Source organism: Clytia hemisphaerica, unplaced genomic scaffold (assembly GCF_902728285.1).
Source record: "Clytia hemisphaerica strain Z4C2 unplaced genomic scaffold, Clytia hemisphaerica genome assembly, whole genome shotgun sequence".
NCBI classification, from domain to species: domain Eukaryota; kingdom Metazoa; phylum Cnidaria; class Hydrozoa; order Leptothecata; family Clytiidae; genus Clytia; species Clytia hemisphaerica.
In genome coordinates, this window is record NW_027103851.1 from 115,010 (window position 1) to 130,349 (window position 15,340).

The following is a 15,340-nucleotide window of genomic DNA, read 5'->3' on the forward strand; positions in this document are numbered from 1 at the left end:
ACAGTTTAGACAAAGACCAGGTAAATCATAGAAAAGGTCAGGGACTAGTTGGTTTGGTAGCTAGTATATGTACCCTTTTTTGTATAAGTATGGTGTTTTTTCATTTCATGATAGATATTCTTAATTTTTTGGGAAAAATCATCCTAAAATATATATTCTTAGGCTAGCATCCACCACAGCCTAAATCTAGCATGTAATACATACCTCGAACAAGCATTACTGGTAGATAATTGGCAATTTACAGGTAAAATGCTCTAAGAATCTCTAAAATCGGCATTTTTAGGTTCGGTTGCCAAATTCAATGATGGTGTTATTCTTAGCATATTCTTAATTGTTTGGCCAATTACATCATAAACATTCTTATAAAGCATATTGTTATAAAAAAAGGTGTATTGTGGACACTCCTAAAATCTATCCTTACCAGGATCTGCCCGATTGTCACTTCAAAAAGAGAATCTAGTGGACCTTCTAACCATTTGATTGTTGGGCGAGATTTTCAAACTTCGTGAGCCAGAGGTACACGTTTTCTTTATAAGAACATCCAAAATCTTTGAACCCTCCAGATCTTCTTAAATCTTTTGAATCTCAAGCCTGAAATGTTCTTAACTTTTGACCATAGAAACATTATGCTCTTATAGTTTGTTCTTATAAAAAACGTGTATCTACATGACAAGTAACGTTCCATGAAGGACATGAAGGAAACGGGCATCTTTGGCTACTAATGAGATACACGTCTGGAATATTGAATCATCATTAATTTACTGAAATAATTGAGCTGTCTTAGGCTTTATAACATAACTTTCTACTTTGGCTCTTCATTTGCTAGAACTTTGAAAATGCTAAAAATAATTTTTGTTCTAAAAGTTTTAGGCGATTTTGTACTTCTTAGTTCATTTGGAAGAGAAAAAACTCTTAGTTCTACGAGTGGGGTTGTGGCACTTCGGTAGAATTGTTTTTTTTTCGAATATTTTGCAGACTAAAATTTTGAAATTTAAAAAAGAGAGTACAAGTTCTTACGTCTATTTCTTTTAGTGATAAAACAACAAAGGATGGACACAAAAGAACGAATCCGATTCAATGTCAGTGGTCAAACTTACGAAACGTACGTTTCAACAATCCAACGTTTTCCGAAGACGTTATTAGGTAGTGCCACGTCACGAAACAAATATTATTGCCACAAATTAAACCAATACTTTTTCAATAGAAACCACCATGCTTTTGAAGCTATTTTATTTTTCTACCAATCAAATGGTACTTTGTCGCGCCCTCAAAACGTCAGCGTGGATTGCTTCGAGAAAGAATGTGAGTTCTTTTGTTTACCCGAGGTAGCTATGGCAACAATGAGAACCAATGAGGGAAGAGAGTTGGTACACAGTCTAAGAAATATATCATTCACAACGAAATATGATAACTCAACAAGAAGGCTACGCATATGGAATATTTTCGAGAACCCTTACTCCTCTTGCCTGGCAATGAAAATGACTATCTTCCAAATCGCAGCGATTACCGTTTCAATTGTAATCAACTGTGTAGAAACCATCCCTGGAATCGCAGGAACAGAAACCAACAAAATCGATAAAAACCCTTGGTTAATGATGGAAATAATTTTATCAGGGTGGTTTCTATTAGAATTTACACTACGTGCTTTTTGTACGCCAAATTGGAGACGGTTTCTATTTACATCTTTAAATTGGATTGATTTATTCGGCATACCACCGTATTTATATATCAACCACCAAACAGATAACAAATATTTAGAAATCTTACAATTCTTTAGATTCTTTAGAGCTCTACGAATATTTCGATTGGTCAAATGTTCCAGACGCCTTAAAGCAGTTATGATCATTTTTCAAGATAGTTTGAAAGACTTACAACTGTTCTTTGTATGTTTATTCATAATTGTCGTGTTCGGAGCAAGTGTATTATACTTCCTGGAGAAAGATGCTCCGGATACACACTTTATTAGCGTCCCGGATAGTATGTGGTGGGGCGTACAAACGTTTCTGACTCTCGGATACGGAGATATATCTCCTACCACACCTCTTGGGAAAATGTTTTCTAGTTTGTTCATGGTGTTTGGAGTTACAACGATGTCATTACCAGTTTTGTCGCTGATTATGAAGTTCTCAGCTTATTCAAAAGTCATGTAAAAGGGAGTCAGATATTCACAATCAAAAGATATGTCAGGCCTTGTGTTAGGTAAAATATCAGGGAGTATTGAGTCTAAAATATTGAATTTTACAGAAATATTTTTGTTCATCGTGTATTAGCATTATTATACAAATATTACTTTTTGTCAAATATTTCCATTTTACTTTTATCAATGAAATCAATATCTCTTTATCAATAAGTCAAGCAATATACTTTTCAATTTTTATAAGGATGGATGTTTACAGCTGTCAAAAACGCTTTCAAATGAAAAATGCCAGCTTTGTAACGACAGAAAATCCTTGAAAACGAAAGTGGGTCACACCATTCTGTAGACAATTCACGGTTAAGTCACTTTACCATTGTAACTTCAAGTTATAAAACTGAAAGTGTTCGTAAGTCGATTGCAATACAATGATAAAGTTTTAACATCACGTGTTTTGATGGCATAAATGGCAATCGCATAGCAGCTGTCATGTACAGGGTGTCCCTAATTAAAGTATCGAGTTTGAACATGCGATTGAGTAGAAAGTTTTATGTGCGTGTTCACAAAATTGTATTTTAAGCTCTCCCTCTTTTTTCTTTGTCATTACGATTAATTTATACGTTGTAACTACCTTTTGTAATAAGCCTGTGTGATGGAGAACGTTCTTATATTTTAGCGATAACACACACAAACTTTTCTACTCAATCGCATATTCAAACTCGATACTTTAATTAGGGACACCCTGTACAATTATCCGGGGTGGTCAAGGTATACAATGGAGATAATTATTGAAGTGAATGACAGGTGTGTGATTTCTTGTTTTCGTAATAATATGAGGGTTGTGAGGAGGATTTTCCAATTTAATGAGATTTCGATTTCAACAAATGGGATGGAATTCTTCAGATGAAAATGCACTGGTGAAAATAATTTTCTTCTCTATCAAGTAAAAAGAAACTCAGAAAAAAATAAAAATAAACTAAAAAACTGAAAATAAACTCAGTAAAGAACCATCTTCATTCATTATCCTAGCATAGGGAAATCACTGCACTTACATGAGAAGGAGTTATAAATGGAGATTCTACCTCGGGGAATATGACACTGTCACTAACAAAACTCTGCTAAGTCTTCACGTCGCTCAGGTTTTCTTGTTAAATATTTTATTCAAACCGTGGTTTAGAAGTGTCTTACAGACCCGGTGGAACTTTTTTCCTCAGTGGGGATGAAATTCCTACTGAAATCCCAATGGGGATAGAAATTCTATTGTTCCAATGCTAAAAATTCCAGTGGGGATGGTTTTGAAGTACAAATTCAAAATTAAAAGTTGAATTTCTTAAGAATGGTTTATCCAATTGTCTTCAAACTTTCACCAAAGATGTATCTTACTAAAGTCGATCATTTGAAAAAAAATTTTTTCGAAATTTTGATGACGTCAGCAGAAATTAGTAAAAAACTAAAATCTTATTTTCTGCTGACGTCATCCAAATTTCGAAAAACCTTTTTTTCAAATGATCGACTTTAGTAAGATACATCTTTGTTGAAAGTTTGAAGACAATTGGATAAACCATTCTTGAGAAATTCAATTTTTAGTTTTGACGACGTCATCGATTATTACGTAATAATCGGTTTTTGCGGTTTTTCACGAAAATCAGCTAAAAAACAATTAGGTTACACATCAGGTTAGAAACTACATCATAGTACCCTTCATGTTCAGTCATTTGTTTGGTCATTTTCTGTCGACTAATGCGATCTAAAAATTATGGCAATTTTAAGACGTGCCATAACTTACCCGAGTCATCAATATAGGAATTCTAATCCACCGAGGGATTTTTTGTCTAACTTTACCGTCAAGATATAACTAACTGGGTTAAAACAAGGGTTGTAAAAACATTTAAGCAGTAAGTGATGAGTAAATTTATTAAAATATACCAAACCAATAACACTGTAAAAAAATCAATGACGAAATTTTTATCAGTTTAGAAAGTTTCATCAAGCCATCATTCTATTTTGATGTGCAAAGAAATGGCAAGATGAAAAAATGACAGAATGCAGGAAATATCAAGAAGAAGATGATTTCAAAAGCATATCATACCTGCAAGATATTAGAAATCTAATAGTTAACCCTGGAAAAAATAATTTTCATAAATTTACTTTGAGGTAAAAAAAGAATATTTCATATAAAATTGCTAGAAGAAAGAACTAAAACATGCGAAGGCTTCATCAGAACCAAACTTTAGGAGAGATAAGAAGAACACCATCAACAGAGATTCTGATTGAAGACATTTCAACTATCTATTCCTCCCTTTTCAGATCCTGAACGGATATCACAAGTACGTCACGGTGGAAAAATCAGTGTACGTTAATGACGTCATATATGTAGCATCTTTAACAACAAAAGAAAAATGGTGGAAACTCATTTTGACAATGTGTAATATCCATATACATAGAATGATGCTTTTTGGTGTAAAATATTTAGAATCTGATTACACTAGCTTTGCAAAATTTCTGTTTCCTGGGAGGTCTTGATCGAGTGATGTACAATATGTGATACTTGCTAAAACAACTTTCAATTAAAATCAAATTTAACTGACCAAAAGTAATCGCCCAATCAAGTAAATTTTCCCAACTTTTAGCGTGTAAAACTTAAACTCCTAGATGTGTCATAGAAGAATACCTCCCTAAGCTTCGATAATATATAACAGTCGCACTTAAATCACGTTTTTTAGAAACTCATGTTGATAAAATGGCAAAACAATGACATAAAATCAATTTAGTTATCGCTATCTTAATTACTAAAGAATTCTTAACAATTCATGATAATTGGTCATAAACAAATACGAACAAATTTCATCACAAGAACAACAACATTTTGGGGTCGGATAATATTAATAAAAAGCAGATCCTAAGAATTCGAATTTAAGATCTTAAATTCAGTCAAAGCAAATTTTCTCTTTTGGCCTAATGGGCTCTTCCAGAAAATGTCCGTACATGCGGGGTGGAGGATAAAGTGTCCGGGAGGTGGTGAAAAATCTACAAAATTTGCCTTGTCCGGGGGGTAAACTTACTCTGTTCGGGGGTAATTTTGCTCTGTTTGAGGGTAATTTTGATTGTCCATAGGGTCAACTGATGCTTGTTCGGGGGCTGAGACCTCCTACCTACTGGATGGAATTCAACGTCTATTGGATGGACTCCTGGTCTGCATCCCCTTCCCTAATTTATACAAAATTAAATATGTAAATTTTTAATGATATGCAGTCGAATGAATAAGTTTTGAATTGAATTGGATTGAATTGTCCGTGGGGTCACAGTCCGGAGGCAAATTTCCAAAAAATGTTATATCCTCCATCCCCCCCCCATATTTAATTTTTTTCTGGAAAAGCCCAATCTTTATATGGACCACTGTCAAAGTTTCATCAACATGAACCAGTATTCAACCATGCAGGTGACAATTTTGAAATTCTGCACATTGCCTCAGCTGGTCAAGATCCAACACTGGTCAAAAATTCAACTCAAAAGCTACCAATTTTACCATATAACCATAGTTGTCGTTATTTGACAAAAAATACCAGGTCAATCGCCTAATACATGAGCCATTTAAACATTCTGGTCGTCCTCTTTTCTAATTGTCTATCATTGATCAAAATATCAACTTCATAGTGCACTACTCAATCCAGAGATACGAAGAGCCCTTAACGATCAAAGCTCCGCATATGAAAAAAAGGAAGATGCTGAAAGGGTTAAGAATAGCTTAAGAATGTTTCATTCTGAAGCTCTAACAAGACAAGCAGAGTGTAGTTCTACATAGGCGGTTTTAGACCCTGTCGAACTTATCGGAGAAAGAGATTTGCAATTGTAATTTTATTGTCTTTTAACGAGCGTTTCACTCCTTCGCATGTTGAGATGCCTTGGAGTTTTTACAAGATACTTCACTAATTGGTCATTTAAAGTGATAGAGATGACGCGTTCTTTAGAAAAAGTAATAAGATTATTTTATTACATCTTAACGACCAACCAAATCAAATAACAGCTTGTAAAAACTCGAGCTTGTAAAAACTCCAGCTTGTCCCCGCATGTTACCAACGTAGTTGCTCTATTGTCTTAAATCCGCCGTTGGTCCAAAATATCTTTATTTGAAGAGACTGATAATTAGGAAAGACATTGACAAAGATTGGAAAGGTCATCTCTTTTTAAACTAAAGGCAATGAATTATTTCGAAAAATCGGATCATTAAAAACCAATCAGGGGCTGTTCCAGTTTTCGATTGATCACTTTTCGATGCTGCCAGTTATTTTTACCGGTTTTTATTTTTTGCGACACCTTTCAATTAATTTTCCGATGTAAAAATATAATGCGAATAAATGAGAATATCATTTTGGTTGACTTGCAAAACAAAAGCCATCCGCCATTTTGAAAATCTGTTTTTGAAAAAAAGAAGAAAATTTTGTCATTAACGTGTTTTTATTCTTCTTTTCTGAAGAAAAACAACAAATTTTTTGACGTCATACAAATGCTTGGAAAATGAAGAAACAAAAACTGCATTTTGATTGGTTGAAATAAAAGTTGGAGGAAATTTTGAAATTGATATAAAATGTTTCAAAGATGTGTTGTGAAACCACATAGCTGGTGTGTCTGTTCTGTGGATCAGAACAGAATCTCATAGGAGATCAACCGCACACTAGAACTACAATCAAGAAAACTCAACGAACAAAAAAAACATTTAACACAAAATACTGGACTGAGAAAGAAACACACCGAACAAAGTTGATAATTTGAAAGAAAACACACTATTCTTATTCAAGCACATTTACGGACAATTTACGGACGGCTGTTAATATCATCTAGAAGATTATTTTTCCTACCCTTCTAATATACTCTGTTAGAAATAATTACTGCTTGTTAAAACGAAGAAGAGAGCAATCAACGATACAGTAGTCAGTAGAATATCACAAGAAGAAACACAACGAAGAAATATCGTAATAGCAAACAGAGGTGGATTCCATAGGGACAATCTCTTTCATTCTACATACATTATTGAATAATCGATATTGCCTTAAATGTTGGATGTGATATTTTGTTACTATATTACACTATCATAAATCACGAGTTCGAGAAGAGAACACAATCCCAGCGCTACGAAAGAAAAGACATGGCGATCAGGTAAAGAATTTAATCTGTTTTAATTGCGACTGTTATATCTTATCGAAGCTTAAGGCAGGTATTCTTCTATGACACATCTAGGAGTTTAAGTTTTATACGCTAAAAGTTGGGAAAATCAGCTTGAATGGGCGAAGAGAAAGTTTTGGTTTTGAGAGGCCTTTTCATAGATTGTCTCGTTTTGAAACCATTACCAAGGTGAGGTGATTAAACTCCTTGAGTGCTCAATCGTTATTTGTATAAATATAGAGTAGACTTCTTAGGAACTCCTCTGGGAATCAATTACCATAGGAATATTTTGAACACGAGGCAAGAGTTGCTGGTGACGTAATTTATGAAAAGGTCTATATACACCTTGTATTTATTCTGACTCCATTGGAGTTTGAAAAGTGGACGCTGTCAGGTACGAATGTTCGGTAAAATTGGGATCCTCTATTGTTTATTTGCCACCCCAAAAGTTGTCTAAAATGACCAAAAGCCGAACTTGTCAGATACACATCGTGAAATTAGTAAATTTGGGACCCTGTAAGCTATCTTCAGAGCCTAAAGAAGAGATCCTCACCAGCGGACCATCTCCGTTGTCAATTTTGATGATTGTAGAAATATCATAATTTTATTTGTCAGTAAAAAATTACACTACTGTCAGTTTCACGCTGAACGATTGTCAAGAACGATTGTAGAAATAAGGATTTTGGCGTCACGTTGCCAGTGAATATTAGATAAGAAAGTACGCGAGCTAAGCGGGGGAGAAATTCGGACTGAAAAACTGCTATTTTAGGGGAAGGAAAAGCGACGCTAAAATGAGCGATCCAGTATCATTATGACACTTGTCATTCAGTTCCTCCAAAAATGTGGGAGGCATCATCCTGCCACCATACGTCACCTCACTACTGCTAAATTATCCCGCAAAAATCGAAAAGCTGTATCTTAGCGAAATCTTTATTTTGTTGTTGAGTGACGTACTAAAGGGTCCAACGAAATAGGGGAAGAATGATTTCAACACAAGAAATAAAACATTGTTATTTATAGAAAATAGCAACATTCTTGATTAAAAGTATGAAGACGTGACAGGATAATTTCAATTGTTTCTCCTGACAAATAGACAATAACTTGATGACGAAAAAAGAAGAACATGGGAAGTCCACAAATAGTAAGGGGATGGAAATTAATTTGACTTGCGAGAGATATCCATGATAAAATTTCCTTTAATTTTCTATAAGAATAATCGTATCAAAAATGTTATTTCGAGAAATAAAAGAGTTTTTAAAGCAATTCGATCTTCAAGGGAACAAGAACTGTATCCGAATTAGAGAAAAATTCGAATTACAGAGAGTATTTCATATTGCTTTCCAACTGAAGGGACTAATTATTTACTTCGAATCATAGAAAGATTCAAATAATAGAAAATCGAGTAAGTTCGCATTAGCGTAGATAGGAGGGACGCAAAATTTGTGTAGGAGAGCAGATTTTTATGACACTGTGATTATCTATTCATAATATAAAAGAATAATTACAGTGTCACAAAAATCTGCTCTCCTTCACAAATTTTGACCTTGTCTACGCTACTGGTTGGAGAGTCTGCTGTAGTAATTTGAAGCTTTATAAGCCAAAACGTTTGCCAGTGTTTCTTACAATGTCAACTACCGGAACGCCAACTGCATTCACGCACAGACATGAATAAAAGGGGAGGTGTATTCTCATTAGAATTCACATCATTGAAAATGAGGAAATCCTGGACATGTTGTCTTAGATATCCTCTCTCCACCTACACATCATGGATGAGATAATGTGTATTGCACTAATATGACGCAAGAGAAGGATCTTTATATTATTCTTTACAGTTTCAAAGAGTGGACACTTAGCAGTATGTGTAGATTTTCTTATTAGACTATGCATAGTCTAAAACGAATCACTATCTAAGAAATAAGCCCAAAGCCGAAGAAAATTCGCAAGCGGTTTTTTTTTGCCGAAAAGAGTTTACAGTCGGTAGAGTTTGCCAGTCTTCGAAACTCTCCTGCCGATTTTTTTTTCCGTATACGACCATATTTTCCCGCCTTTACTATCACTGTAACGGACGATATCATCGTCCAACTTTTTATATGACGTCAGCAAATAATTTTCAAATCTGCGTTTTCAGGATATTTTCTAGTTGCAGAAAAAGTGGATCTTGTACATTTTGCATTCATTGCCCTTGTAAAAGTGAGTGTTAGAGTCTTCAAGATGGGGTACTCCGAAAGGCACTTGTAAAGTTGTAACTTCACAGTGTTGCCGAATCAGAAGAAGTTTATACAGCCTATGCAGGTCTCACTTTGTTTTTGGCATTTGGTATTTTGAAAGGTAAGACCATAGTGCATTCTTAAAGACTTGGAAATTTCCAAAATCCGGCAATATACTTTCCTCTCTTTCGCTGTTAACAAAGCTTAAAATGATCAACTCTTTACGAGTTATGAGAATGAAAAGTGTCAGAGTTTTTGCATTTCTAGTCCATACACCTTTTCGCCCGTAGCCGCCCATTGCCGCGCGTTCATTTTTTACCACCCTAAGGCCGTCCCAGTTATTTTTTCGCACCTATAGACAATAATAGAAAAAAAGACTGGGGCGGTTTTATGGTGGTAAGACGGACAAAAAAATGCCCACGCGGCAATTGGCGGCTACGGTCGAAAAGTTGTATTGCAGTCATGTGAATCCGTATCTGTCGAGAAAGCGATTTTCCACAGTTTCCAAAGCCAGTCAGGTTAAAGAGAAATGGTTTTTCCAAATGACGTCAACCTATTCTTCTCAACATTCAGGAACTTTGAAATATGTTCAATAAACTGCATTTAATGTAAAAAGAATGCTAAATTTTAGGATGCGATTTGTTACATTTCATTTCAATGGAATGCACACAGACAAGGGAAATAATAGACCATACCCAAGTGACGTCAAACCATTCAGGAACTTTGCAAATGTTTTCAATTTCATTTTCATAAATATGACATCGCTTTTTTGTGTAGTTTTCAAAGACAAGGATATTCAGCTTTTCTTGGATTTCTATGGTATTTCAGTCCCATTCACAAATTTTGTAAAAGTTTTAAAAAAGGAAGAGTCCCACAACGTAGGGTCTATTTTTTCGGACCTCAGCAGCACACTCCACTCGGTCGACAAGGATAATACCCCCGGAAGTTCCAAGTGACGTGTTTCTAAAGGAGATGGATTCTCCATAATGGAGGTAAAAGAAAAGTACCCACTAGCAGCAAATCCCCACACCCCTTTTTGTCTAAGTCCCCCCCCATACCCGGGCCTGGAACACACCGTAAAATCAATATCTATTCTATTTAACACATAAATCGTCAAACAATGACGATAAAAGGACAGAGACTCTTCTCTCTGTTATACAGTTGCTAAAGCCATCGTCATGACACAAAACCCGGTAAGATCGGATTCAACAAACGGGTTTCTCTCTCCAGGTTTCCGAGTTAAGACATTTCTTGTTGCTTAGAGAAACCCAAAATTGTCAAGTCAATGAAAATATGACATTAAAATAACATCCAAATATAATTTTATAATGATAATCCTTCAAACCACAACCTTTGTGTTTCAATTAAAATGGAGAAGTGTTTGGCGGGTTAGAGCGCTAGTGTATTACATGGGTGAGCTTCGTATTAAAGACATTGAGACATTCTATCGATTGATCCCACGTGTTGTAGGGACAATCGGATCTTCAAACCCTCTTAACTGCATTGACATGAAAGGGGTCAGTAATTTGAACCTCTGGTTTATACAGCAGTAGCAATTGCTTAGGAAGCCAGATATGGTATAAACCCACAGGCAGAATTTGCGATGGTTTCTAAGCTAAAACAAGCAGGGAAACCACCACTGAAAGATATCCAGCCCTAAAAAACTACCACTCCGTAACTTCAAGTTTTCAAATATTTGCGATTTCAAATTCGCGTACACACCCTAACTAAGAAAAAATGCCAATCGCCTACCGGCGCAGGGCCGAAAAAATCTCGTAGGTATTATGCCAGTGGCACTTCAAGGGTTAACAACAGCAAACTGCTATACGTCACGATCTAAACATGGCACTCAGAGAGCGAAGCTCATACGTAGAAAACTTCACGAGTGTATTGTATATACTTGTATCACATGAGCTAGTCAAAGGCTAGAGACGAACCATCAACCTTTTTAAAGCAAGCAAATGTGGTGCCTTTAAATTTGCGATGCATTTCAGAAGACAGATCGAATATACCGTTTTCATTTGTTTTGGGGTTTTGAATTTTCAAATTCTGGTGGTAAATGTTACTTCTAATCCAGCGTTTGTAGGAAAAGCATGCAGACCGTGGGCACAACTTATGTAGGAAAAAAGTGTCTTCAGATCCTATAGGAGATTTGAATTAACCACTTCAATATAAAGCTTAAAGAAGGCTACGTGCAATTTATGAGTGGATTAGAATCCCTACTTTTCTTTACATCCCAAAAAACCGTTACTATTCAGCTCTATTTCCCTTGAGGTTTTGTTAGGCTTAAAGTAATTTTAAACAGTTCACAGGAAAGTAAAAGTAAAACTTAACGACTCACTATTTCTAATCTCTCATAGGTACATCTTGGTATTGATTGCAGTATGTCATTTCGCATTCCTCTTCAATGTAGCGGATGCTGAGCATGATAGACGATGTGTGTTCATCTGCAGGATGAGATTTAGTCATTGTGACCAGAAGAAGACTATCGACGGTGCTCCTGTCGGCGGTGGACCAAAATGCGATAAGCCAGAATTACGGCAACAATGTGTCCAGGACTGTGGTCTGCGATTTAAGTTAGAGAACTTCTGTCGGGGTAAAGGAAAATCCGACTCGTGGTGCCAAGGTGTCTTCAAAGGATACTTAAAAGCAAAAATGAAAAGTTTACTTTAAAAACTATGATATGGACACCAAATGAAATGTTTGCTAATTTTGAAAAGGGTAGTCATTTTGGATAAGGACAGGGGATAGGTGATTGGAGTGTATCATTTATCTTGCATCTTGCAATGAAGGGACAATTTTTGTTGTTCTTGACGACAGATTGACTTCTACTTTTTATCTTTACGATAATAAAAAATGAGCTGTTGTGTTGTCAAGAGAAGGGAAAAGAAGAAACAGATGGAAAACCAATGTATAAGTATAAGTATAAGTCCCAAGGGCTAGAAACGAATCTTTAACTTTTCTCAGGCAAGAAAAAATGAAGCCTATGCGCTGTATTTTTGACAACGGATTTAATATAGCAATTCTTTTGTTTTTGAGTAATATTTTTTTCCGAAATTTAGCGGTAAATTTTAGTTTCAAACTGGCATTTGTGCAAAAACCAGGCGAGCCGCTCAAGGCCGCGCAACTTTGGTAGGATTTGTTGGCTTCAAATCCTACCAAGGAGATTCGCTTCTAACCCTTCGGGCTTATACTTCATTGTGGAAAACCTATACAGTTCTGTATCAAGAAAAATGTCATAGTTTATAATATGTCGTTTATGCTTATTCATGATATTCATGACGTAATGTTTTCTACGGAAACAACCCCGTTTTAGCCAGTAGTGGGAAACATTATACAACTTTTGTCTAGTTTAAATTTGCCACTACTGGCTAAAACCGGGGTTTTTCCGTAGAAAACATTACGTAATGAATATCATGAATTCTCATCAGTGCAGTGAAACATCATCAAATGTTTTCAAGAATGCCATCTCCTTAATTATACTAATTTTCTAATCTATGATTGTGGATATACCATTAATTAATATATTGTTATTTTAAATAATTCACATTGAATTGTTAGTGTGTAATTCTTTTGGAATTTTTGATCAAAAAATGACCTGCGTTCATTTATTGCTTGAAGTCCAAAGATTTGAATAGAAAAGTTTCCTGATTTCGTCGTGCACGTTTTTTTATAAGAAAAAACTATATAAAGAACATAGGGGCTTCGAAAGTAAAGAACAATAAGTTAAGAACATTTTAAGGACTTGTAGACTCTAAAACACCTGTTTTCTTAGAAAAATGGACAAAAATGATCAAAAAATGGTGAAAATAAGAAAATGTTAAGAACATTTTTAGGCTGAAAACCCAAAAAGTTAAGAACATCCGAAGTCTCCAAAAACTTTGTTTGAATGTTCTAATAAAAAAACGAGTAGAAAAGTTTCCTGATTTCGTCGTATTAAAATCATGGTCTACAACCGTTTCAAATCTTGTTCTATCGCTGACTACATTTTACCGATGAGTCGTCAACAGTCGGCCTTCTTTCAGGAAATCACAAAATGATTTTATTGACACCTACACCATGCTAAATTTTCGCCAATGGGGGGGGGGGTCAGTATTAAAATCTCAGACATTATATGAGTACTAAAAAGGTTTCCGCAAAATTTTTTTGCATACCACCACCCCATTTTAAGTAAGTGGTATTGTAGTACTCATGCACTAAAATTTAGACACAAAGACCACCCAATTTTGGTATTTTCAGGATAAATTTTGTCTTATCGGGACCATTTTTCCCAAGAGTGCTGATTTTTGCAACATAATATTCATTTTTGTTGATACTTTTAAATTAATTGAGCTAACATTAAAGACATTTGAGTGAATTCAAAAATAATTGAACTCGGGGAATTTTCTATGAATGCAAAAATCTTATTTTATTTTTGAAAAACAGCAAATATTCTGAAAAAAAATCTGAAAAAGATTCAAAAATGATGAAAATTACCAATTTTTGTACCAATTTACTACAAATATTCGCAAATTTTAGTCTGCATACCACCTTTTTTGGTATTTTAGTACCCCGCATGTCACTAAAAGGATTTTAAAGTTTTTTGGGTATACTATACCACCAGGTCACTAAACATCATGATGTCCTTGATTTTAGTACCGCCCCCCCCAGGGTTCGCCGTGAATGTTTTCGAATAAGAACAGGTGGAAATAAGAAAAACGATAAAAGGTACCTTAAGGGAACTAATTTTTGTGGGGACTAAATTTTGCGGTTTTTGAGGATTTAGGCCCAAACCGCAAAATTAAGTTCCCGCCAAATTTTTCAAATGCGAAAAACAAAGGTCAAATAATTCACAGTACGGCTCTAATTTTCTTTCAAGTGAGAAATCCGCAAAATTAAGTTCCCGCAAATATTAAATATTAAATCTTGAACTGCGAACCGCAAAAATTAGTTCAGTACGGGGCCTAAACTGGCCTAACGATTACAATAACGACCAATTAATGTCATCCTTAGAACGTTAAAACGATGTGCCAGCAGAGGCGAATGCTAGAAAATGGTACTTGAAAGCATAATATTTATCCTATGGATCCATGGAAACGTATTGTTTTCAAAAGTGCCTAGCTTGCATCAATTTTTTAAGGGAAGGACAAAATTTCAGGTCTTGACAGGATTTAAAACAATTAAACACACATTGAGAAATTTTGGCACTTTAACCTATAAGTTCGTATAATCGATAAAGAGATAATCCCAGCTCAATATGAGTGTATCGTGTAAAAGACTAGGCGAGGCCCAAACCATTTTTTGAAAGTTGCTTGGGAAAGCAATTCTCATTTTACTTGATATTCGATTGAAAGAATATTTCTCACAAATACATGAGAGTAAAAAATCCTTAATTATTGGCCTTAATATAAAGGAAAGTATAGAATAAATCAAATAAATTAACCACGTTTACTTATGGCAATGTTTAATGGCAACTGACGTGGAACCTCGTAAAGCTCTCTAAAAATAAGATAAATGTATTGGTAGAGTAGAATGCAGCCGATAGGCTCCTGCTAGCTCTATTGCATGGATTAGAAAGATTAAGCAGCAAATGTTTTATAAATAACAAGCTGGATGCTGATTGGACCTACCTGATAAAGACGCAAAGAAAAAGAATGGAACATTTTGGCCTTCAATATTTTAAAAATTAATGTAACCAATCAAAATGTAAGCAATTAACAATTCCTAAGAACAAAGAAAAGCTGGTATCAAAACAGCTGACAAGGAAACTAGGATAGGCAAAACTTAGTTCAAACACCTCCAGTTAGGTCCATTATAAGGTGATCCTCTATATAGAGCATCAAAGCAAAAAAACTAGTAG

General features: G+C 35.1%; 1 protein-coding gene and 1 long non-coding RNA gene across 2 annotated transcripts; both read left to right on the plus strand.

The window, feature by feature from the left end:
* Positions 1-1,036: 1,036 nt before the first annotated feature.
* Positions 1,037-2,343, plus strand: LOC136807793 (potassium voltage-gated channel subfamily A member 1-like). The gene has a single exon (XM_067064418.1). It carries the CDS (start codon positions 1,050-1,052, stop codon positions 2,148-2,150), a length of 1,101 nt encoding a protein of 366 aa, XP_066920519.1. The 5' UTR covers positions 1,037-1,049; the 3' UTR covers positions 2,151-2,343.
* Positions 2,344-6,683: 4,340 nt separating this feature from the next.
* On the plus strand, positions 6,684-13,080 carry LOC136807658 (uncharacterized). Its single transcript, XR_010846703.1, has 2 exons — positions 6,684-7,288; positions 11,862-13,080. It is a non-coding gene; the product is annotated as an uncharacterized lncRNA (long non-coding RNA).
* The last annotated feature ends 2,260 nt before the right edge of the window (positions 13,081-15,340 follow it).